The 22,628-nt window shown below is 35.7% G+C and overlaps 2 protein-coding genes across 2 annotated transcripts; one reads left to right on the forward strand and one right to left on the reverse strand.

The window, feature by feature from the left end:
• Nucleotides 1–467: 467 nt before the first annotated feature.
• On the reverse strand, nucleotides 468–10,654 carry LOC129873128 (sphingosine kinase 1). Its single transcript, XM_055948151.1, has 10 exons — nucleotides 10,036–10,654; nucleotides 8,623–8,745; nucleotides 8,425–8,525; nucleotides 7,413–7,485; nucleotides 4,189–4,275; nucleotides 3,996–4,073; nucleotides 3,808–3,878; nucleotides 3,029–3,295; nucleotides 1,274–1,396; nucleotides 468–793 (listed from the first exon to the last, which is right to left on the reverse strand). Exons 1-10 carry the CDS (start codon nucleotides 10,349–10,351, stop codon nucleotides 599–601), a joined length of 1,434 nt encoding a protein of 477 aa, XP_055804126.1. The 5' UTR covers nucleotides 10,352–10,654; the 3' UTR covers nucleotides 468–598.
• A 4,195-nt stretch (nucleotides 10,655–14,849) lies between these two features.
• On the forward strand, nucleotides 14,850–22,228 carry LOC129875295 (calmodulin-binding protein 60 B-like). The gene is made up of 8 exons (XM_055950750.1): nucleotides 14,850–15,242; nucleotides 16,382–16,457; nucleotides 17,366–17,424; nucleotides 18,400–18,893; nucleotides 18,980–19,140; nucleotides 19,236–19,439; nucleotides 20,250–20,487; nucleotides 21,127–22,228. The coding sequence occupies exons 1-8, from the start codon at nucleotides 15,154–15,156 to the stop codon at nucleotides 21,678–21,680; spliced, it is 1,875 nt and encodes a 624-aa protein (XP_055806725.1). The 5' UTR covers nucleotides 14,850–15,153; the 3' UTR covers nucleotides 21,681–22,228.
• Nucleotides 22,229–22,628: the final 400 nt, after the last annotated feature.

Consider the following 22,628-nt stretch of genomic DNA (forward strand, 5'->3'; position numbering starts at 1 on the left):
GTGATTTATCTCCTAAATTACATGAATAAAAATCTTGATGGGCAGAATATTGTTGTGTAAAAGAGGGAAGGAACCAGTAAGGTGTGAATTCAATTCTTACTGTCCCGTTTTCCTCTTCTTGTTCCCTAATTCCCCAATGTAACAGGAAAAAAAATTAGTGCAGTAACAAAAAAAATTGTCTATCAAATTCACTGCCCGGAGCATCAAAATGTCATTCCAACCAAAACAAGACATTCATGACCAGAGATGTGTTGCAACTAGATTAATCAAAGGTAAGAACCAATATGTCCCAAACCGGAAAACCTTATATTTGCACCAAACTCCACGGTTCTTGTAGAGGGAGAGGGGAGATAGAATGGAAGAACGACAACTACTACATTGCCTCAACCCCAAGCTAGTTGGAGATGAAGGGCAAAGTAAGAGGAAATGTTGTCCAGCTGAGACCACCAAAAGCCTTCAGAACAAAGTTCAGAAGCAATGCAACCATGAAAAATACTGGTATATATTCTTATCCTTCGTTTTACTGACATCATTCTATACAGAATCCACCAGTCAGAATTAGTTTCTCTTTCCTTAAATACATTGAATCACATAAAAGTTAACTGATAGGAGAAAATACAGTAGCCAACCCTTGATCTACTTTGATATGGAGCTTGTCGTAGGCCATCAATGTTTTCTGATCACACTTGTAAGTTCCTCTACCTCTGGCAAGGACCTCACCATCTACATCAATAATCCCTTCCTTGTTTGGGTCATCTGCTCGTGGACCAGGCTCTAAAGCGAAAGCTTTTACCTGTGGTTGTTTTAGATCAATGAGAAGCCTTAGTTAAATCCTAATTAATTCATGCAACTAGTCTCTAATTTCAAAAGGTGACTTATTTTCTGATTTTAGCACATCGAATGTGAATATACATGGGGTTAAGGTTAAGGAATTGGGGTATTATATTGCTGATTGTTCAGGCAAAGGGGTGCCAATGGGTAATTTAGCTACTACAGAACCAAAACCTATTTGGTCGAGCAACTACACTAGAGTCTGATTGTACAACTAGACAAGCAGGGAGACAAACAAACATTGAATTTAGAAACTTTCAAAACAATGAACAGGAAACTTAGGTCTTATTATAATAAGCAACAGAACAGGAAACTTAGGTCTTATATAATAAGCAACAGCAAAATGCATTTCAAGAGTCGTTTCAAAATAATTTTTTTTAAAAAAATGAGACAAGAACTTGCATAATGGAGCTGACCTAGAAAGCTAAGACAATAAATCTACCTTCAAGTACAAGACATGTGGTGATCTAACATGACCTCCTTTGTTTAACTCGCCCATCAGCGTTGCCAAGGATAGCTTTGGGCAATCCTTCATCACAACCAAGTCCAAGTAACCATCTGAAAACTGCATATGAGACAGAGAAGACAAAACAAGAATTCAAAATATGCCAAACCCAGGACAATTGCAGTTGAAGTATCCACAACTTAAAGCTTCCAAAGAGAGAACAAAGGAAAAGTAATAGCTTAGTACATGGATCTGCAAGTGTTGGCCTTTTACGGTAAGGGATTAGACTTCAAGTTAAAAAAAAAAAAAAATAGTAAGGGATTAGACGTGTTCCTTCAGCAATGACACTATAATGAAATTACTTATTGCAGAAGATCCTACATATAAATGCGCTTATGTTCAGGAGAGAGTAAAAGAAGAAAACTGCTTATATCAAGTTACTACCTGCAAGAGTCCTAGTCTAAGCAGAGGATCTTCACCTCTAGAACATAAAATCATTTAATCAGAAAAGTCTACCCCATATTGTGGCTCATGTCATAGGAAATAAGGAGCCTACTTTTAGCATACAGAAAGAAACTTGCCTTCGGCAATCAAGTCATAACATTTGTCCTTGTAAATATATTCATAACGTAGCAAGCTAATTGATTGATAAACTCTTTTGCTTACTTATCCTAAAAAAGAAACTAATAGAGTGAAGATGCCCCAAGAATTCAGAGGGAGCAGGAAACCTTTAGCATGCATCATATGCACTTTCCAAAGCTTCAGCATCAGTTTATACATTTTTAAGGCTCCAAAATTAGTGACTTTTATGCACAGGTAGTTCACCAAGATCCAGAAAGGATAGTTACAGTTTTTCTACTTCCCTCGTGATAAATTCATGATTCTTTATCCATATTCTAGAGTAAAATGTCTGTGCCAGATTTTGCACATGATTTCCTTACTTATTTCTCTAGAAAATGTAAATCTGCTAGGCTAGACTCCAAGTTTGTATGCTTTTATAAAAGTAAAGACAGCATATGGAAGATTTGAAAAGTATGATCAGCTTGAAAACCAGATACCTAAAAAGTAAAAACTGTAATTTTCTGAGAAGAGAAATATGTCTTTTTGGCTATAGCTTACCCAGGTAAAGAAATAAGGAAATCAAAACATAAGATCCTAAGAAGAAAATTCATACAACAAATCGTTTCCACAGCTATTAAAGATCAACTCTCTTTCTTTAGTGAGAAAAAGCATCCTAAGCATTTTCTACTCTTATTTACCTTCCATTTTCTGTTTATAAATTCAAGATCTAGACAAAGTAAAGTAGACCTTCACAATTATTGTTCAATCTATTCCTGACCAAGGATATTATTACTTCCTCCCTGAAAAAAAATAGAAATGAAAAGCTATGTTGTGTTGTTCAGTGATTATTTTTCGTAAGTATCACAAATCTAATCAAGCAGAAAATAGTAAAAGTAACTTATGGATCAGAAGTTCAGAAAGAGGAAACCATTGGAAAAGATTTGGCATGGAAGAAGCAGACATACAGGGTCAAAAATCAGCCATTTTAAAGGTAACTCCTGACTTTAAGTACTTAGAAATAAGCCCTAAACGTTGTATATGTTCACAACAAAAAGAAAGATCTGCTCCAAATTCAAACTACAGATTATAGAAGTTGTTCTATCTGGTATACTTTTAAAGTAGCACCAAGAGAAGTTAGATCAAATTTATTGAGGCAACCTTCACATTATGTCCAAAGAAACTCAAACTAACCTCGGCATTAGGTGCTGCCAGAACATCTTCACCTCCCCAAGGTACATTGTGAAGCCAGATTGAGACAAAAGGCCCCTCAATCTTGCGGTTGAAACCCTTCATGTCAAAAGTGGGACCACAATAGCCATCTTGCACAACCCAATTCGAGTTAAGCTCATCGATTTCACCTCCAAGTTCATTTGGTTCTCCAAAATTCTCAAACCCTGGTGCAGCCACAAATTTAATACAGCCATGATACCTTCTAAGACAAAATATCCGCTGTATTGCCTGGATCAACAACATGAGACTAGCAATTAAAAAGCAAACCATGATGCTTTAATAGCTATAAATTAGCTTCATTCTATATCTTAGAACCATGAATCATGCAATCAACTGAAGAGGCATTCAACTTTATCTTTTCTTTCTTTCTTTTTATCTCCTGGGAAAAGATAGGATGGAAGGGGGGTGGAACTAGTGTCCATGAAGAACGGTTCAGGCACACAAAATACTGACCAGAATATCTGGTCAGTGAATCTTGAATATTGTAATGAGACCAAACCTTCCAAAGAACAAGAAGGAGCAAGGTGCAAAAAGAGAGGAGAGAGAGAGAGAGACCAAGGAATGAAGTTCTACAGCAAGCAGAAAATTTGTAAATAAATCCAGTGAGAAAATCTGGAGGTAAAACATTTTTTTTTAATAGAACATATTCGCATATTAATAACAAACTACACAAAGGGTGTAACTTCTGATACTGAAATTCAAGAAAAATGCATATTAGATGAAATAGATTTAGAACATACATAAAAATCCATTCGAGCACTACCCATCCACCTATACTTCTCAGACTCTATATCTATATCAGCTATAAGACCTGAAAAACAACGAGTCCTGTCAGATAGTTTAGTATCATATACCAATTTGTAAACACCTAAGCGCATAGCATTGCATTATATGAAAAATCACCAGAGTCAATGCGAGATATACATACCCCAGGCAAGCATCAGCACACTGAAATATTTTTTCTGTCCCTGTGAAACTGTAGCAACATCTAGTGATCTCTTGCGCCCTGCCATAGATCAAACATGCATAGATATAACAATCTTCTTTGGTTCAACAAAAAATAGTAATGCAATTGAAACTTCAGTTCAGGAATACACATATTTGTTTAAAAGGATATTTACCTCTAATTATAGCAAGAGTTGCATTAAATGCAGTACAAGATTCACCAACAGAATCTAGAAGAGACTTTGCCATCCCATTTGAAGTTCCTGCATTAGCATACACAAAAATGCAATTATAAAACAGTAGAAGAAAGTAAATAACAGCTTCCATGTGCAAAAATGTTTGTAAGGAGCTACAAACCAAACTATGTACATTATACTGTTTAACTTTAATCAACAACCGATGAGCTGAAGCAGTAAGTTCCATAAACCAACATGTTTGAGCATCAAGTGGTTCTCATGTTTTTACCCGTTAAAAGCCAAATTTATTTCAAAAGAATTGTAAATGAATCTATCAAGATTAGATATATTTTTAGCAGAAGTGATCAACATTTGTCACTGAAGAAAGTTCTGGTGAAGGGAATTCATACGGATGTCCATATCTCTCTCTTGAAAGTAAGTGCAATTTTCAGCTCTCCAACATAGTAAGATGTGGAGCTTCAAGCTGTGCCCGTGAAGATAACTTTCGGTAGCAAGGCAGAACAACTTAAACAATGTAGTCGCAGTAGTGATGCCATTGACAATGAGATGTGAGCATTTTCAATAAACAAAGTATGGCAATAGGCTTAAGTTACTGAGTGATTCTTATGAAGATTACAAAGTAATAGGTGGAGATGGGATACACGAAGAGGATAACTGAATAAACATATCTGAATGGGACAAGGATGAAATGGAAATTGGATTGAGAAAAACTAAAGGACAGGAAGAAGATCTGAAGGCTGAATAGCTGTGAAAGAGAGATGAATGGATTCTAGAAGCAAGTTAGAGTTTCTGGCTTAAGATTCTGGGGATAATATGGTTTGATTCTTTCCTATTATTTTCACAAAATCCACAGAACCCCACTTGACATAAACATATGCTTTTTCCCAGTTTGCAAACAGACCTACCTTCCTTCATTTCCATCTTGAGAGCACAAATTATTCGCTATCAGGAAGGCATCTACAATTTATCTTCCTTCGGCAGAAACATTTCAGGATATGGACACCATAACAAATTTAACCTTCTTAAGTCTAAAAGAAGTCCAGGGCTGTGTTTTACGGACAATGTGGAGAGGAAGAAATTGTAGATGTTTTGAGAGTAAAGTTGTGTCAATTCATATGCTGAAATACAAATGCTTATGTAATTTATCCTCACTGTGTAATTTAGAAGATATATATGGTGAGGGGGAATTGCTAGAGTTTATTAGCGAATTGTGACGATATTTCTCCGGCATTGTCTTAATTCTGGATGTTTTTAGTTTTAAGAAAGTGTTTACCTTATCCCAGACCCTACATTTCACTGGGTTGTTGTTGTTTACCTTATCCCAGAAAAGTCTAAATAAAGCACATTTATGAAAATCTTATGGATGTCTCCTACTACCTATGATCTGCCTCTCTACCTGCACAAGGTAGGGTAAGGTCTACGTACACATTACCCTCCCCAAACCCCATTTTTGGGACTACACTGAGTATGTTGTTGTTGTTGTTTTCCTACTAGATTCGTATATCTAAAATTCTTGATATTCAATGCTCCATCTTCCGTTGGTAGCAGAGCAATATGGGACTATCCAATTCTGGAGCTTTATACCCCTACCTGTTACCTTTGTCAAAAAAAAAAACAAGAAGAAGTTTTTCATTGCCTCTCATACCTACTCCTCTGAAAGCTACCTATCTAACCACGCCCTCATCCACCTCCCCAAATGTTGCTAAGGCTCGCTCCCTCTAATTTAGCTTCCACTCTGGATCTTCTTTGTTTAAATGTTTCTAAATCCCTCTTCAAAGAAGAGTAGAGGGGAGAACCAATTATCCACTGAATATTGAATTGTGCGCCACTGGCCCTCGGGGATTTCTTGGTTTTTAAAAAATCCCCCTATAGCCTCTCTCACCTCCTCTTCCCCTCAAACTCTACTCATCAACATTTATAGCAATATAGCATTCAAAAAGTTCCTCCGCATCTTAGCATAAGTCGTCCCGTGGAGAGATTATGTGTTACAATGACCTCCTATAATTGTCTGGATGTTATGCAATACTATAACGTAATGCACTTTTTGGTGCCTTTCTTTTTTGATTCCCTAACTTGATTATAGAAACAACTTTTTTTGTCTCGCTTACCAGTTAGCTTTTTGTTTTTAACTTAGCACACATTTGGTGCGATTAATATATGTATGCAAATTTTGTATACAAATTGAATATAGCACACTTTTATTTTACTATGCATCCCTTTGAATGACATCATTAAAGTTCCTTCAAATTTATACTTACTGCACTATCTCTCTACATGTAACTTCCAAGGCACTGGCAGCTAGAACTATGGTCCTAGAAACCATAAATTATTATGGTCCTAGAACTAATGTAAAGGGCAGCCCGGTGCACTTAAGCTCCCGCTATGCGCAGGGTCTGGGGAAGGGCCCGACCACAAGGGTCTATTGTGTCCTAGAACTAATGTAAAACAAAAAAACAATCTTTATCCTAGAACTAACGTAAAACAGCAAAAAAAAATCTTTAGGCATGCCATAGACTTTATTATTCCTTTGAACCCAGTTTGATCCCCAGTCATGGAGGAAAGCGGTATTGTTTAGAATATTAGGGACAAGAAGCTTCTTACCTGATCCAGCTGACCTATCAAATACAGTTTTGTTGAAGCAACAAGCTAGGTATTAATCAGTTTAAGCTGAAAACTGCTCCAATGTTAGCATCTATTTGCAGATATTACTGTTCTATTGACAGTTGAAGCATTTTCCTAGCTGGAATAACTTTTTCGGTGATGTAAATACTAAATGTCCTATGCTTTCTTGAAGTGCAATCCATTTTTTTCTGTTAATTTTTTTGTTACGGCTCCGTTCACTTCCCCAAGTAGGCTTCTCTTACTCAGAGTCAATCGATTGGTCTTCCAAAAATGCATCTCATAGACATACCCTAGCAGAAGAAGATCAAAAAGGACAAGATAGAGTTTGTCTTTGCTGACGTGTGTTGGTGCACGGTCATAGAAATGTGTATCAGCACCTCGTGTCCTTGACCACCTTTCAGAAATTAGACTGAAGTGTTGATCTGGTAGTTTAGCATACTATAGGTATAACAATGTGAAAAAAGCTTAATGTTACAAAACCAAAATAATGTATATCAAGCTCCCAATAAAAGCTAAGCAAAATACACAAACCCACTAAGTGTTTACTAAAGGCAAGCACCAGCAAAGAGAAGAAAATATACCTGCGGGTATTACTCCTAGAGGCATCTTTATTGCAGAACTCCAATCCTCCCTTTCAAGCAGTCCATTCAGTACCTACTAAAAATTGTAAAACATGAAAGTAAGAGGATCACTGGGTGGTTATCATTCATTTACTCTTTTTGATCAGGAAAACGTTATTATAAATGTCCAAGAGAAATCGACCTCTTTGGTTACCATCCATTTACGGCAATAAATAATAAGCCAAAAATCTTAAAGATAGAGCCCTCAGGGCACAGTCCTTCTAGAACGCGGGATTAGTGAAGAACAGAGATGTTAGCACCCTTGTTGTGGCTAATTAGTGAAGAACAGAGATGTTAGCACCCTTGTTGTGGCTACCATCAATATCAGTAGAGCAACTTTGAAGTTGTTCCAGGACTCACCTCTCAGACATGTCAAGTTTTCAACTACATCGGTGCAATATACTTTTTCTCTCTTTTTTTCTTTTGTGGGTGGGGGGAATAAACCTCTGGTCTTCTCTTTTTGTATGCAGTTCAGACGTTGAAGCACCAGAACAAGATAGCTACATATAAGCCCTCTAAAGCTTAGGAATAAATACTGACAATTTATCTTTTGATTGCTTTTTCATTTGACCATGATATTTATGAATTTATTTCTTCACATTCAGCAACTCCTTTCAGCAGTTTCATGTTCAAAGTGAAGTTGGGTAAAAATCAGGAAGAACCGCTGGTAAAGGAGTAAGTTTTATATAGCAGTTATCCCACTGTAGGTTCATCTTTGATATCTTCAAATCAGAATAATATATAGACTGAAATATCTTGAGTTTTACATCAGGAAAGCACAACTTTTTTTTTTTTGAAATTGTACATCAGGAAAACATACCGTTCCATTCAACAAACAAGTTAGGTATTCCATAATCAAATGTAAGACAAAAGTAGTCGTACTGCATAATTGTTCGAGTTTGGACTGTAGGAAAGGTAAACAACAATTGATCAGACATAAGAGAACAAAAACAAAAATAGACATCCAACCTACCTCAACCAAAATTCCATCACCACTGACACAAAGAACTCCATCATATCCCAAAAGATCCAATGAATGAGCAACTTCCTTTGCATGTAACCGATATTTAGTTTCTGAGAGTGAAAGATCAAAAGGCAAGATCAACGACACAAAAAGAATCATTGAACAACCACCTGCTACACATGGATAAGAATATATACTATTGCAAACCTTGCAATGTGTAGTGAATATTTGCATCTTCGAGCAGGGGCATTACATTGTCAAGAAATACTTTGGTTGCAGATCGGTTTCCTCCATATGGATTCAGAAGTACAAAAAGTCTCTTAGGACGACCTAAAATTCCATGATGTGAAGTATCCCATGTGGTTAAAAGCACAACATCATTTTAAGCAAGAAGCGAAGCAAAGCATACCAGAAATCAAAAGTGCTTCTTACTTTCAAGTCAAAGCAACTTATCTAAAGAAAACTTAGGTTTGTGAATAAGAAGCAAGAAGCAAGCACTCATTTGCTTTAACTTTTCTTCTCTGTTACACAACATATGCTAGTAGGACATGTCATATCCATGTTCTATCACACATCAGATCAAGACTTAAGACAAAATGAAAATAAAATTCTTTAATTTGGAAGGGGAGCCTTGGAGCAACTGGTAAAGTTGCTACCATGTGACCAGGAAGGTCACGGGTTCAAGCCTTGGAAACAGCCTCTGGCAGAAATGCAAGGTAAGGCCGCGTATAATAAACCCTTGTGGTCGGGTCCTTCCCCGGACCCTGCGCATAGCGGGAGCTTAAGTGCACCGGGCTGCCCCTTTTTTTTAAATTTGTAAATGATTAACTTATAGAATTTCTGATCCTAAATTATTGTACTTACATATTACCAGAAAAATCGTACTTTTTTCCTCACATAAAGCCACTGGTATCTTTTTATCAGTGGTGTACTTTTCTCTCAAGATAAATGTATCACAGAACGAGAAACAATGTGGAGGTTATTGCAACAGAAATGACGACAACAAGATCCTAAGAAGAACAAACCAAAAAAAAAATCTTGCTTTTTAAAACAGCCTGATATTATTAGGAAGTCTAACAAAATATCACCTCAAACAAAATCACACCACCTAATAGACACACAGAGTGGTGTGATCTATAAAAAGAAAAAGAAAAATTATTTAAACAAAGAACAAATATAACAAGAACAAGAAGCAAGTATCTGGTCATACATTCCAACATAAATAAAGTATATGTTTTTCATTCCATTTTTGTCTGTCCCCAAAAACACAGGGAGAGCCCAAGGCTATAAATTGACCACATCAACACTTTGTAGTACCATTGTGGGACTCTGATACATACAGCACTTTGTAGAACCAATGTGGGACTTGCAATGGACCATAACATTTTAATTCACTTGGACAGAATTCCACTAAAACTTAATGTTACGCTGAATCAATTTTCACGCATTATAAAAGAATTGGAGTAAATAAAACACGAATTAATATCATCACGGTTCCTATAGTTTTTATTAAAAGGAACCATATTCAAAAGTTAAAAATCATTGTGTAGTAGTACAGCATTCCTCAAGAACACACTCAAATATTAGTCCGCCAATATGATTATTCATGTCCATAATTACCGAGTGAATCGAGGACTGATTGGAGTCGTTGATTCCAACGCCGAAGAGAATCCTCAGATAATGGCTCAAAAGTGAAAGTCTTCCTCATCGGAGCTCCTCCGTTACCGGCGCAGCAAATTCCGGGTCCACTCTCAATGACGGCATTGATTTTGATCTGAGAACCTTCAACAGTGAAGCCGAGGACATCTTTCTCAATCGACAAACACCGTTCAGGCAATCGGAGTATCCCTCCGGTAGTCAGAGTTATCGGAACTTCAATGCCATTAATCTGAACCCGGCCCGATAGAAGAGGAGCTCCGGCGTCCGTCGGTTCCATTGTTAATATCTCAGCTTCCGTCCACTTCGGCGCCAGGGATTTATTAAGGTGAAAAACCCGGTTCAGTAGCGTAGGGGATGTTTGGCTCCGGTTTGTAAATAGAGTTAGTTGAGTGTAAGGAATGCCGTAATCTTTGTACGTGAACGGCAAATATTGGAGTAATTGCTGCAACTTCACCTCACAAATTGAGACTACTCTTCCTCTGATTTTGGTGCTTCTTTTTTGGCACTATTTTAGTTGCTTCTTAATTGTAACGCATCTTATTTGTATTTCCTGTTGAATAATCAATCAACTAGCCTAACAATATTATTAGTGGTTGTGCTTAATCAAAGTTCTTGAGAATGAGTTTTAGATATATAAAAATTTATCTTGCTATTTTAAAAATACCGCACCCAAACGAGTTATACGAAATTTGAATTTAGTCGGAACTCCAATACAAACTCCAATACAAACTTCGTACACCGAAAAAATTAAAAAAAACTAACCTCAATCTTGGACTAGTTAGTGTTGGTTAAATAAATCTTTTGTATCCATTTCTCTTGAAATTTTTTTCATTTCAATACTAAATATCGCATCTTTACAAACAAATTAAATGTTTTCTGGAACTAAGAATTTTAGAGATATCAAATTATTCTTAACCTGACTTACAAGTCTGAGTTCAAAAAGTGACCTGCTGGACTGTGATGGGTCAATTAATTAATATAAAGTAGTACTTTTTTGGCTAAATTAATGGAAGAAATAAGAAGAAACATTGATGGCATTGGTTATGTTTTTTTAGCAAAATATGACGAAACCCATCGGTGACCTGCTAAAGTTGGCACTAACTTTCACTTAGACACTTAAATTAGGAGATGTTCATTTTAGACACATCAAGTAAGGGTCGAATGTGTAATCTTGACATTTTGACAATCACTAAAATATAGTAGGTGTGTAATACACTCGTCTGACGTGTCAAAACTCAAAAACAGCGAATTAAATAAAGACATGTGGCATATATATATATATATATCAAATAATGACCAATAATTTGATAACACGTGACATTTTTTTATCCAAAAAAAAAATTAACAACTATTAACCCACCCACCCCTCCATCATCTTCTCCAACCCCACCCACCCCAACCCCTCCCCCACCCCACCATCATCTTCTCCAACCCCATCCACCCCTCCTCCACCCCACCAGATCTTCTTCTCCTCCAACACCCACCCAACACTATCCATATCATCTAAAGAGGAAAATATAGAGCTATAATGACAAACAAAAATATAAATTAAATTGGATCAAAAAATCCGACGAATCTTCATTTTTTCTGGCAAGATTAATACAAATCTAAAATTATTCACTAATTAACCCCCACTCCCACACCCTATCAGTGATCTTCCAACACCACCCACTCCGCCGTCGTCTTCTCCAAAATCGATATGCTTAGTTGTTCGAGTTTTTTTTTCAGAAGATGGTTAAGTTGCCAGAAAATCTTGACAGAAATCCGGACATAAAAAATAAACTTAAGAATTTAAAAGTAATAAGAACTAGTGAGCACAGTCGTTTCCCGTTTGATGCAAAACTGATGGATACATGTAACAATATTAAAAAATGACGAAGAAGAAGAACAAGAACAAACAAAAAAAAACAGCTTCTACCCGCCTCAGATAGGTGAAAAACATGCGAGGTGCTAGTTGTGTAAAAAGTGTCAAGATGACACATTCGACCCTTATTTTAAGTGTCTAAAATAAACATCTCCTGATTTAAGTATCTAAGTGAAAGTTAGTGCAAACTTTAGGGGCCACCGATGGATTTCGCCGCAAAATATGCATCAAGGGTGTTAGACAAATTAAACGGGACGACAGGGACGGACAGATCTGGGTAAAGCCCACCCCGCCCCACCCCACAAATTATTATTTTTTATTTTCTATCCGTTCCCCACCCGGTTGCTATCCCTAACAAGAATATTTATGGCAAGCTTAATGATGAAGTAAAAGTGTCTTTCTGAAAAAACTGATAAATTAGAGGAGATCAAATGTTCAACAAGTACTCATATATAGGTAAGGGACAAAGGAAACCTAACATTAGCTTAGGTTTGAATGGTTTAGTATTTGTTGAAAGAACGTAGTTGATTTTGCTTTTTTAAGACTGAAGTGGATGAAAAGGATTATTGAGAAGTAATGTGAGTCTTGTAATATTTTGAGTATTTTATGTACTAATACATATTTTATTAGTATAATTTTTTGATATAAATCTAAATTTAATCAAATTTATAGATGGAACACATAATGAAAAATGATTGCGCGTGGGGAGAGTGAGATTGGTAACTTCTGCCAGGCTGCCTAGTTTACTGGAGTAGTATAACTGACCAATTTATGCATATATATAATATATATTCCATGTCACATTTTTTTAATTTATTTGACACCAATTGGAATAATATATAGAGTATGAGGAGAAAAGGAATCTTTAAGACAGAAAATAGAATGCAATAAATAAAAAGCAAAATCACGTGGGTGGGATCCTATAATTATGACTAATTGTCGCTTAGTCATTAAACCGACGACCACGATCAACTTTTACCGCCGTCCATTCCTTAATTAATTGTACCCGCCAACACATAATACATTACCACTGCTAACCATGTGCATACTTTCTCCTTTGTCTTACTCATTTGCCCTTTTTTCTTTTCCCATGCAAAAATTAGCAAAAAATAAATAAAATGTTACTAATCTAAAATTACTGCTTTAAACGACTTTTGTTAATGTAATTTTAATAAAAATATGTTTTTACTTTTTAACCGTCTAAAATTTGGAGTAAAAGAATAAATACATTTAAAATATCACCAAATGTCGGCACTTCCTAACCTACCTCTCAAGTACTGGCTTTTAATTTAATACTATTATTATCATTATAATACAACTATACTGCACACTAACTCTAATTAATTGACTACTAGGTCAACTACATTTTGTTTGAGGTAGAAGATTGAATATAATAATATCATTGATTGTCCATTATTATTTCTAGTCTCATCAATTTTTGATGGTGGACCAATGGACTACTCCTTATGCATAAATTGGTCTAATTATTATAAACATAGTACTTTGAAAGTGAATTGTGAAATTAAAATTTATGAATTTTTGTGATTCCTAATCTGCTACTAAAATCACATGAAACCGGCTTCAAAGTCTTAAAGTATGTAGGGAGAACAATTTCTTAAATTGTCAATAAAGTTTATTTACACAATCAAATTTTAAAATGTTCATATTTGACACTTTTGAGATTTATATTTTGAAAAAGTTTTAATTTGTGTATTTAAAATCGCTCAAAACATAGATAAGTTAAATCATATAAAATATATCTCCATTAAATATATACATCAATATCAAATGAAACATGATTGAAGACTGAGGTTGCATAATATATTGAGCTCAATATCATATAATTGAAGAACATGACATATTTTAAGTGATTAACTGAACTATATAATAATGCTTAAGAATATTCATAAAATCTTTTTTAAAATTTAGAGTCAGAATTATCTAATAAAAATACTTTATCATATGTTTATTATGTGCTCAATCAAAATATGTTATAATTCTAGTGTCTAATAAAATTTACTAATTTGTTAAGATTATTCATATATAGTCATGCAATGGTCACTTGAAGAAACACACCACGAGTTATTGGATAATGTGTCTAATGAGGAAATGCCCAAGCATTTAATGTTAAATTCTTTATTTTCTTCTAGATCAATACTCATAATGTTATTGAAATAAATTGAACAAACATTCAATAAATAGTCTAGTGGTCTTTTATTCACGTTGAATATAATTTATTTATTTTTGTTTTTTTCAGTGGGAACATAAATAAATAGCCAGATTAACAAATGTTTTTTTTTAAAATGCGTCTAGATTTACAAAAACTCTCATAATCTCATAATTGAGAACATTTTTGGCTTTAATAAATCGTCGCCCAATCTTATGATTTTTCCGCTTAAACAATTTTTTTGTTATTTTATATCTAATATATTTTTTTATAATTCGAAAACATTTATTTATAAACAATTTTTTTGATAACTCTCTCTATTCCATTTCAACTAAGTAAACATATTTTTAATTTGTAGTATATTGTAAATAGGTTTATGATCATTTCAATAATTTCAACAAAGTGCGTGTAGGCAATTTCTTTTATCAGACAATAAGACATATCATTTGCTTATTGTCAATTGTAGTACTTTCAACTTTTATACAAATACGTAAAAATTCACTTATAAAGAAGTAGTCATATAACGAAGTCAAACTTAACCACACTCACATTATGTAAAACGAAACATGACTATTGGCCTGATCTGACTCCCCACCTAAATTATTTATCTTAGCTCATGTTTTCTAATCAACTGCATTGTAAGGATAATTTAAATTGAAAAGTCCAAAAATAAAGCGCGTGAAATAAAGAAGCACACGTGGATATATATATAGTAATACTCCATAGGTAGATCCAGTGTACAAAGCCAAAAAGGAAAAAAGAGGCAGCCATCAAAATAGAAACATTCATAGGAAACTCCCTTGAACTTTCCCAGAAACCTCTCTTCATCTTCTTTCAATTTTTTCCCGCTTTCTACTTTTTCGCTCCTTTTTCTCTCTTTCTTTTGCCGTTGGAATCTTCTTATCCACTGGAAAAAAAAAGAAGAAGAAGTTCTGAGTCTAAGTATACAAACAGTTGAAAAATTAAATTAAAAAAAGGAAAAAACTTTAGATCAGATCTGATACATAGATTATACTTGAAGAAGAGGAGTGTTTGTTAGTCAAAGAAAATGCAGACAAGGTACATGGAGAAACGCGCTTTGGATCCAAGTAGTAATGAGGAAGGTCAACCTGATAGGAAACGACCTGCTCTTGCAAGGTAATTTACAAAAAAAAAAAAAATAATAAAATTCTGAAGTTGTTTGTTTCTTGTTTATGTATTGTAGCAAATTTTAGTACTGAACAGTGCAGTTGGGTCATAGGGGTAATTGGTTATCATGTAAAGTTTTGCTGGGAATTTGAATTGGTTTGAAGAAATTGTAGAGTCTTTAGTGAGGATATTGCAAGAATTGTTGTGAAGAGGGGGAGAATGATGGTTCTGTTTTGTGGGGTAGTGGTGAATTAAAATTTTTAGTTAGAAAAATGTGATCTTGATGAATTATGTGTGAGGAATGAGGTATTATTATCAAGATCCTTGGAGAGAAGAGAGTGGGAGCTTTCGTTTTCTGGTTGTTTGCTGTTGACTGAAAGTGAGTGAAGTTTTTTGATTGAATCTGGCTGGAGAACTAGCTTGTTCTTTGTTTTGGTTATGAGAGAAAATTGAGTCTCGTGCTTTGTCATAACTACAAGCAATCTTCTATTTGATCAGCTATGGCACAAAATGAGAAGAGGTTCATAGTGCTTAATTCATGATTCCTTTTTAAGAATTTGTGTCATTTGAGGATATGAATTGAAGGAATTTAATCATGTTTCAAATAGCTTGCGATGAATATCACATGACTGCCGCTGTCACAGCCCCACAGGACAGGAAGTGGTCCACTATATCAACTTTCAAATGGGGTCTTCACTGTTAGTTCATAGTTGCCAATAAGATTATCCACATTTCATATTCTCAATCATCCTTCAGAGGGAATGTTGTCTCTGTATCTTGCAGCTGCTGACATACTTGAGCTTCCCAAGGAAAGTCATCACCAGGTGTTTGTAATCCTGCAAACACTTGTAGCTTCCTCTGACTCTGACTGTCTGAGTGGTAGATGCCTCTCTAACTGTAGCCTGTTTGTTATGGTCCACTCAACCATATTCTTTTTCTCAAGTGACAAGGAAAAGCTTTTCATTTAGAGGTCTTTATTTCTGTTGATTGTTTGTTGTGGTGTCATCTGACGTGAAGTCATGTGACCTGAATGTCATATATTTACTCAGAGAAGCTGAAATTCAGTGCCTGTTATAGCTTACTCATCTTTCTGTGCACTATTCATGTTAACTGTAGCACCGTTATTGAAAAGTAAATGGTTACTGCAGTGTCATTGTTGAAGCACTAAAGGTGGACAGTCTGCAGAAACTCTGCTCATCACTGGAGCCAATTCTTCGAAGAGTTGTAAGATTATTAGGCCCCCCTTTAGAACTCTCATCCTATTTATTGGGCATTACTTATGTGAAGTTTCATTTAACCAACCAACCACTTCATGGTAACTTGTGAAAGTTCGGTTTTCAATTATATAACTACTGTGGCATGATATATATTTCCAGCAGAATCAGCATGACAGATATTTACTTCTGAAGGAATACAATAAAATAATCATAACTGCAAGCTTTGTGACTATACAGGCCAAGTAAAGCCACTGCCAGATATTTGAAATGGATGTGCTGCTTTGAATTGATGTGTCATTGTTTAGTGTAAAACCATTTATTTCATATGCTGAAATATGTTCTAAAACTATTTGTGCTTTGATCATTGTAGAAATTTCACTGAGAAACCCCTCCTCCCTCCCTCCCTGTCACCAGCTAGAGCTGTTTCCATATCCTGCTTATGTGCATAGTTTCTGGAGAAAAATATCTTCAAATTTTCGTTTCAAATGCTTATTGAGTGCAGAAACTTACTTCTGTCTTTATTTTTGATGTGAACAACATATTTTAAGCATGTCTGCGCTCCAGTTGATCTTTTAGCAGTTCTTCTCCTGGACTCAAATGTATTTGAGTTGGTAGTAAAAGACTTTTGCATGTTATCTTGGTTTTAATTCAACCTTGTGCCTTTTAGCTGTAAGAGCTAAGATATTAATGTCTTATGTACATGTGCTTGAAACATTTGGATTTGATGGGCTTGTCACCAGCCCATGGGTCTCTACATTGTTTTGATAAAGTGCAGGGCGCAGAATGGTGCTAATATTTTATGTGTTTGGGATGACCAGACTATGCAAACACGTCCATTCTTGTTCTACTTGCACAAGGTTTCTTCTATAGTGGCTTTTGTTTACTTATTTATGAATGTTCATTTTTGTTTACCAGGTTAGTGAAGAAGTGGAGCGTGCTTTGGCTAAACTTGGACCTGCTAAACTTAATGCAAGGTGTGGCTTCACATATCATCACTCAATCTTCCAGAGCACAAATCTGATTTTCCATAGTTTGTTAGGATTTTTTTATGTATGGAAAATATCCCGTCACTCATCATAGTCATTTGGTATATCCAATTGTGAACTGAATTAGAATGGGATATGAATTGTAGATGTTGGAAACACTTGAGGGGAGGTTTCGCTAGTCTTGTACAATTATATATTAAGATTTAGGTAAGGCCAATTTTTGTTATAGAAGTCAGTCCCTAGGATTAATAGGAGTATGGGAGGGTTTGACCACTTTCCCATGTAAGAAATAGAATTTCACTAGTGATAGGTGCATTCTGTATAATTCTGGTATCCAATAAATCCAAGTTGTTCATCTTCTATTTATGTTTGTGAAGCAATGATTGTTGCAGCCAGAGTCAAGGATAGATTGGTGAAAGTAGTTACAGATGCAGTAAGTCAATTTAAGAAAGAATTAAATCTTAATAATGTTCTCAGAGTTTGAAGTGGTTTAAAAAAGAGCTTTGTTAACATAAATGACAGACTAGTAAAGCCTTTTACATGGACATGGTTCTATGTGTCTATCAGATTGTAATTGACTATTTATTTCATTTAATACGCTTATTGTTATATAAGTTCCATGGTATTGAACCTTCTCACAGGGATTATCTTTCTGCTTCAGTGGTTTATATGGATCATTCTGATTTCTAATTCATTTCAGTGCTAGAGAAGATTGATTTTCCTAATACTACGTGTGAATGTGTAAAGACTTTTTGCAAGTCTCCATTCCATTGGATACCGACCAAAAAATTGACCTAATATCCCAAACACTAGCATGACTAGGAAGTGCAGTGTGAGGATGTGCCCCCTATTCCATTTTGCATCAAAGATCAATTTATGCGCTTGCTTGCTTGAGCCACTCATGTACTCCTATAATTGAATGTCCACTCTGTTCCGGGATTGAATTTTATGATAACCATTCAGGGTTTCACCAAAAAGAATTGAAGGGCCTGATGGGAGAAATTTGCAGCTTCAGTTTCGGTCCAAACTGTCACTACCTCTCTTCACAGGAGGAAAAGTAGAAGGAGAGCAGGGTTCCGCAATACATATTGTCTTGATTGATGGAAATACGAACCATGTTGTAACATTAGGTCCCGAGTCCTCAGTTAAACTAGATGTTGTTGTGCTTGAGGGAGATTTTAACAACGAGGATGATGATGGCTGGACTCAAGAAGAATTTGAGTCTCATATAGTGAAGGAGCGTGAAGGCAAGAGGCCTCTTCTTACTGGAGAATTGCAAGTGATATTGAAGGAAGGTGTTGGCACCCTTGGCGAGTTGACATTTACTGACAACTCCAGCTGGATCAGAAGCAGAAAGTTCAGGCTAGGCTTAAAGGTAGCATCAGGTTTCTGTGAGGGAATCCGCATTCGTGAGGCAAAAACAGATGCCTTCACTGTCAAGGATCATAGAGGAGAATGTAAGCCCATATAACGTGTCTTTTGTATGGAAATTACAATTATGTTTGTTGAGGTTTGTAGTAACTCAAATCCTGTTTCCTTGCAGTGTACAAGAAACATTATCCACCTGCATTAGATGATGAAGTTTGGAGATTGGAAAAGATAGGGAAAGATGGATCCTTCCACAAGAGGCTAAATAAAGCTGGTATACATAAAGTGGAAGACTTTCTGCGACTTGTTGTGAGAGACTCGCAGAGGCTCCGAAATGTATAAATTTCAAACTTGACATGTTGGAGATTAGAACTATAATTGTTTGTTGTATATTAATGATTCTGTATTTGTTTCTCATCTTGTTATCTCAGATCCTGGGAAGTGGAATGTCAAATAAGATGTGGGATGCTCTTGTGGACCATGCAAAAACATGTGTTCTAAGTGGGAAGCTTTATGTCTACTATCCTGATGATATGAGAAATGTCGGTGTTGTTTTTAATAATATCTACGAGTTATGTGGTTTAATCTCTGGTGGACAGTATCATTCAATGGATTCTCTTTCAGACAATCAGAAGGTTTGTTATCTGTAATTTTTTTTCTCTCTTCTGTATAATTTGGTTTCATGGATTCATCTAGACATGCTTAATAAAGGGAAAAAAGGAAGAAGGAAGGCATGCACTCTAATTGGGGCTTTGTGGTTTCACTTGGTTACCCAACCTTCTTTTACAAGGGAGTACCAAGAGCTTCTTTTCCTACCAATCTGTGGCCGTTTTGTGAAGTCACTTCTCTTCAAGAAGCAAAACCTATTCGTTTTCATGTTTGTCTCCTCTCAGATCACATTTAGAAGAGATTTTATTAACAAAAGTCCCTCAGAACACACACTCCTGCTTGCTACAGTTCGAAAAGGCTCTTTCTTACTATATTTGCTGTTGTAATTTAGAGATGAATCTGCCAAGTTCTTATGGGATGTTCTCCAGAAATTAGTTGCTGAAGCAACATGATACCTTGATTTAACTTCTCTGTTCTTTTTCTAGAAGGATACGAACTGCTGAGTATGCAAAAATTGATTACAATGAAATTTCCAAAGGCAATTTTGTGCCCTTCAAGTTGCTTTCTATAAAAAAGAATATTTAACAGTCCTTTTGACCAGGTCCAAATAATATTTACAAGTAATTTTATTTGATACTGCTATGAATTGCTACACTAGTTATATGCAGTTTGCACTTTCTCCTTTGTCCCTGTGACATTTTGATACTTCACATAATAGTGGTCAATGGAGTTACATGTGTTGCTATCATTTGCATAAATCAACCTCTTTTGGATGCTAGTTCTTTTTTCCAAGTATATGATAAAGTTCTTAAGCAAACATCAAACAATATTTGCAGATATATGTGGATACTTTAGTTAAGAAGGCGTATGACAACTGGATGCATGTTGTTGAGTATGATGGAAAATCTCTTCTAAGCCTGGGCCAGAATAAAGCCGCAGTTTCGTCTCAAAATGATCTTACAAATGGCTCTCAGAACCATTCAATTTCTTTTGATCAACAAACTAATCTACCAAGTCTTCCAGCTTCAATTTCATCAGAGCAGTCTGCTATGAATTCAGGACTGAACATGGGAGGTATAAATATGCCTTGGTGCCTAAGATATGTTCCTGTTAAAGTGTGAATTCTTCCCTCTCTGCTTTTACTGCTGTTTGGGATTCTCTGTGCCGTTCCTGGGTGATTGAAACAATAATTCTTCACGGCCTAAGATACATTCTTCATGAACTGTGTTGGATTTTGCCCACTCTTCTCTTTTTGCTGTTTTGGCTTCTTGGTGTAATTTCTTGTTGATTGGAACAATAATTCCTCACTAAAATAGTGTCTTAAGTCTTAACAATGAAGAAAAGTTTCCAAAGTGAAAAAAGCATAAGCATGCACAGTGGATGTCAGCATCATGCATTGGATATACTATGACTTGTTCCTTTTTCCCTTGAATTTGATACCAGCAAGATTGTTTTTTTTTCCGAATCTTTTCAATTTTTCTGTAAATAAAATAATGTATATCTCGGCAAATTGTTTCGCATAGAAGTAGGCCTGTCAACCTGCGTTGTTTACTGCTTTGCATGGCGGGGAGGATACCTAGTTTAAGGCTTTACCCTGCAATTACCTGTTTAGCGAGCTAGTTGACCAGATATACAATGACCTCATTTGACTGTGGATTGCTACAAGCTCTTCCTATTTGTAACTTCACAACATGAATATTTTTCTGTTACCAGGGTATAATGATAGCCTTAGTAGCAGATACACTATGCAGCCTCAGAACATGAATCTAAATGGCAACATGCAGTTAAATGGTGCTTCATTTCCTCCTCAGAACCATTTGTTAGGCACTTCACAACAAGCTCAGCCACATGGTAGTCATAGCATGCTGGCCCTTCGCCCACCACAGCCATCAATGTCTAGCTATTTTGCTGCTAGCACGCCTAATCCTTATAAGGGAGCTGAGGACTTCTTAACAGAGGAAGAGATACGTATGAGAAGTCATGAGATGCTCGAAAATGAAGACATGCAACATCTGCTCCGTATTTTCAGCATGGGACAGGGTCATGCTTCTTCTAGTGTTGCAGAAGAGAATTACCAGTATGGATCAGCATACATGCCCAACATGTCTTCTACCTTTGGTTTTGATGAGGAACGTACACGTTCTTCTTCTTCAGGCAAGGCTGTTGTAGGGTGGCTCAAACTCAAAGCTGCCTTGAGATGGGGTATTTTCATCAGGAAGAAAGCTGCCGAAAGAAGGGCACAAATTGTTGAACTGGATGACTCCTAGATTTGATTTTCCCCATAGCAACCACTTGGATATTATGTTTAAGGGCTTCCATTAAGAAGCATATACTGCTCTTGGAATTTGGTATGACAATCCATATGCATCTGGTGCTGGTTTGGGCTCAATCTGAACCTGGAAGCCTCTTATAGTGTACAGTTATGCCTGTCCATGGAGATTGCTCTCTCCATTAACAGAATAACATAAGCTTATGATCGTATTTCTCAGCATATTATATGCAGTTCAAAGACTCGAGCAGTTTTCATGGCTCTAGCTGAAGAGAAATTCCCATGGTTTAGACCTGATTTCTACTACTAGGGATGGATGGAAGTGACTTCATTTGCCTTGTGCTAACTCAAGATTATAGCATGTTTTTATGTTTATGTTGACTGATGCTGTAATTTCTAGTGTTTTGTTGTAATGAGTTTATCAAAGAAAACATAATATTTGTCTCATAGAAACATTTGTTGTGAACATATCATCAAAATGTGATGTGGAGGACCTTCAAAATTTGTTGTATTGAATGAATAATCGTGTTTCGTTTTAACTTTAAATATTTGAGGATATGTTAAATCGTACAATTTCCTATCCAATTAGCTTGTTACAGAGTTGCAGTACAAAATGCTTATGATTAGTTGAGAAACATGTAGTGGCATATTGACTTTCTTTGTGGTGGAAGGGTATGATAAAAAGTAGATTATATTGACAAACAAAAATATGAGACCAGTGAAACTTGTGAAGGTTTAAATTTTCTCAGACAAAAAGCAAAGGAATTATTGTTTCATCAATCCATTGAACATGCCTTTCCCTTCTTTCAACTATCAATCCGGAGATACTTAAAACTGGATTTATCATTATTCCTAAGACTAGTGAAAACTGGTGAAAGTTTTTAATGAGACCCTTGATTAAATCCTATAGAAAAAAAATCACTAGTCTGAAAATAAAGATTCTAAA

Source organism: Solanum dulcamara, chromosome 11 (genome assembly GCF_947179165.1).
Source record: "Solanum dulcamara chromosome 11, daSolDulc1.2, whole genome shotgun sequence".
Classification (NCBI taxonomy): domain Eukaryota; kingdom Viridiplantae; phylum Streptophyta; class Magnoliopsida; order Solanales; family Solanaceae; genus Solanum; species Solanum dulcamara.

Excerpts from the sequence above, each read along its gene's own strand:
- LOC129873128 (XM_055948151.1), bottom strand. The coding sequence starts at position 10,351 with ATGGAACCGACGGACGCCGGAGCTCCTCTTCTATCGGGCCGGGTTCAG. Across the intron at positions 8,746-10,035 it reads ATCAGTCCTCGATTCACTCG|GTCGTCCTAAGAGACTTTTT; the intron begins GTAATTATGGAC and ends ATGGAATTTTAG. Across the intron at positions 4,074-4,188 it reads AACTCTTGCTATAATTAGAG|GGCGCAAGAGATCACTAGAT; the intron begins GTAAATATCCTT and ends GATCTATGGCAG.
- LOC129875295 (XM_055950750.1), top strand. The coding sequence starts at position 15,154 with ATGCAGACAAGGTACATGGAGAAACGCGCTTTGGATCCAAGTAGTAAT. Across the intron at positions 17,425-18,399 it reads CCTGCTAAACTTAATGCAAG|GGTTTCACCAAAAAGAATTG; the intron begins GTGTGGCTTCAC and ends ATAACCATTCAG. Across the intron at positions 18,894-18,979 it reads CAAGGATCATAGAGGAGAAT|TGTACAAGAAACATTATCCA; the intron begins GTAAGCCCATAT and ends GTTTCCTTGCAG.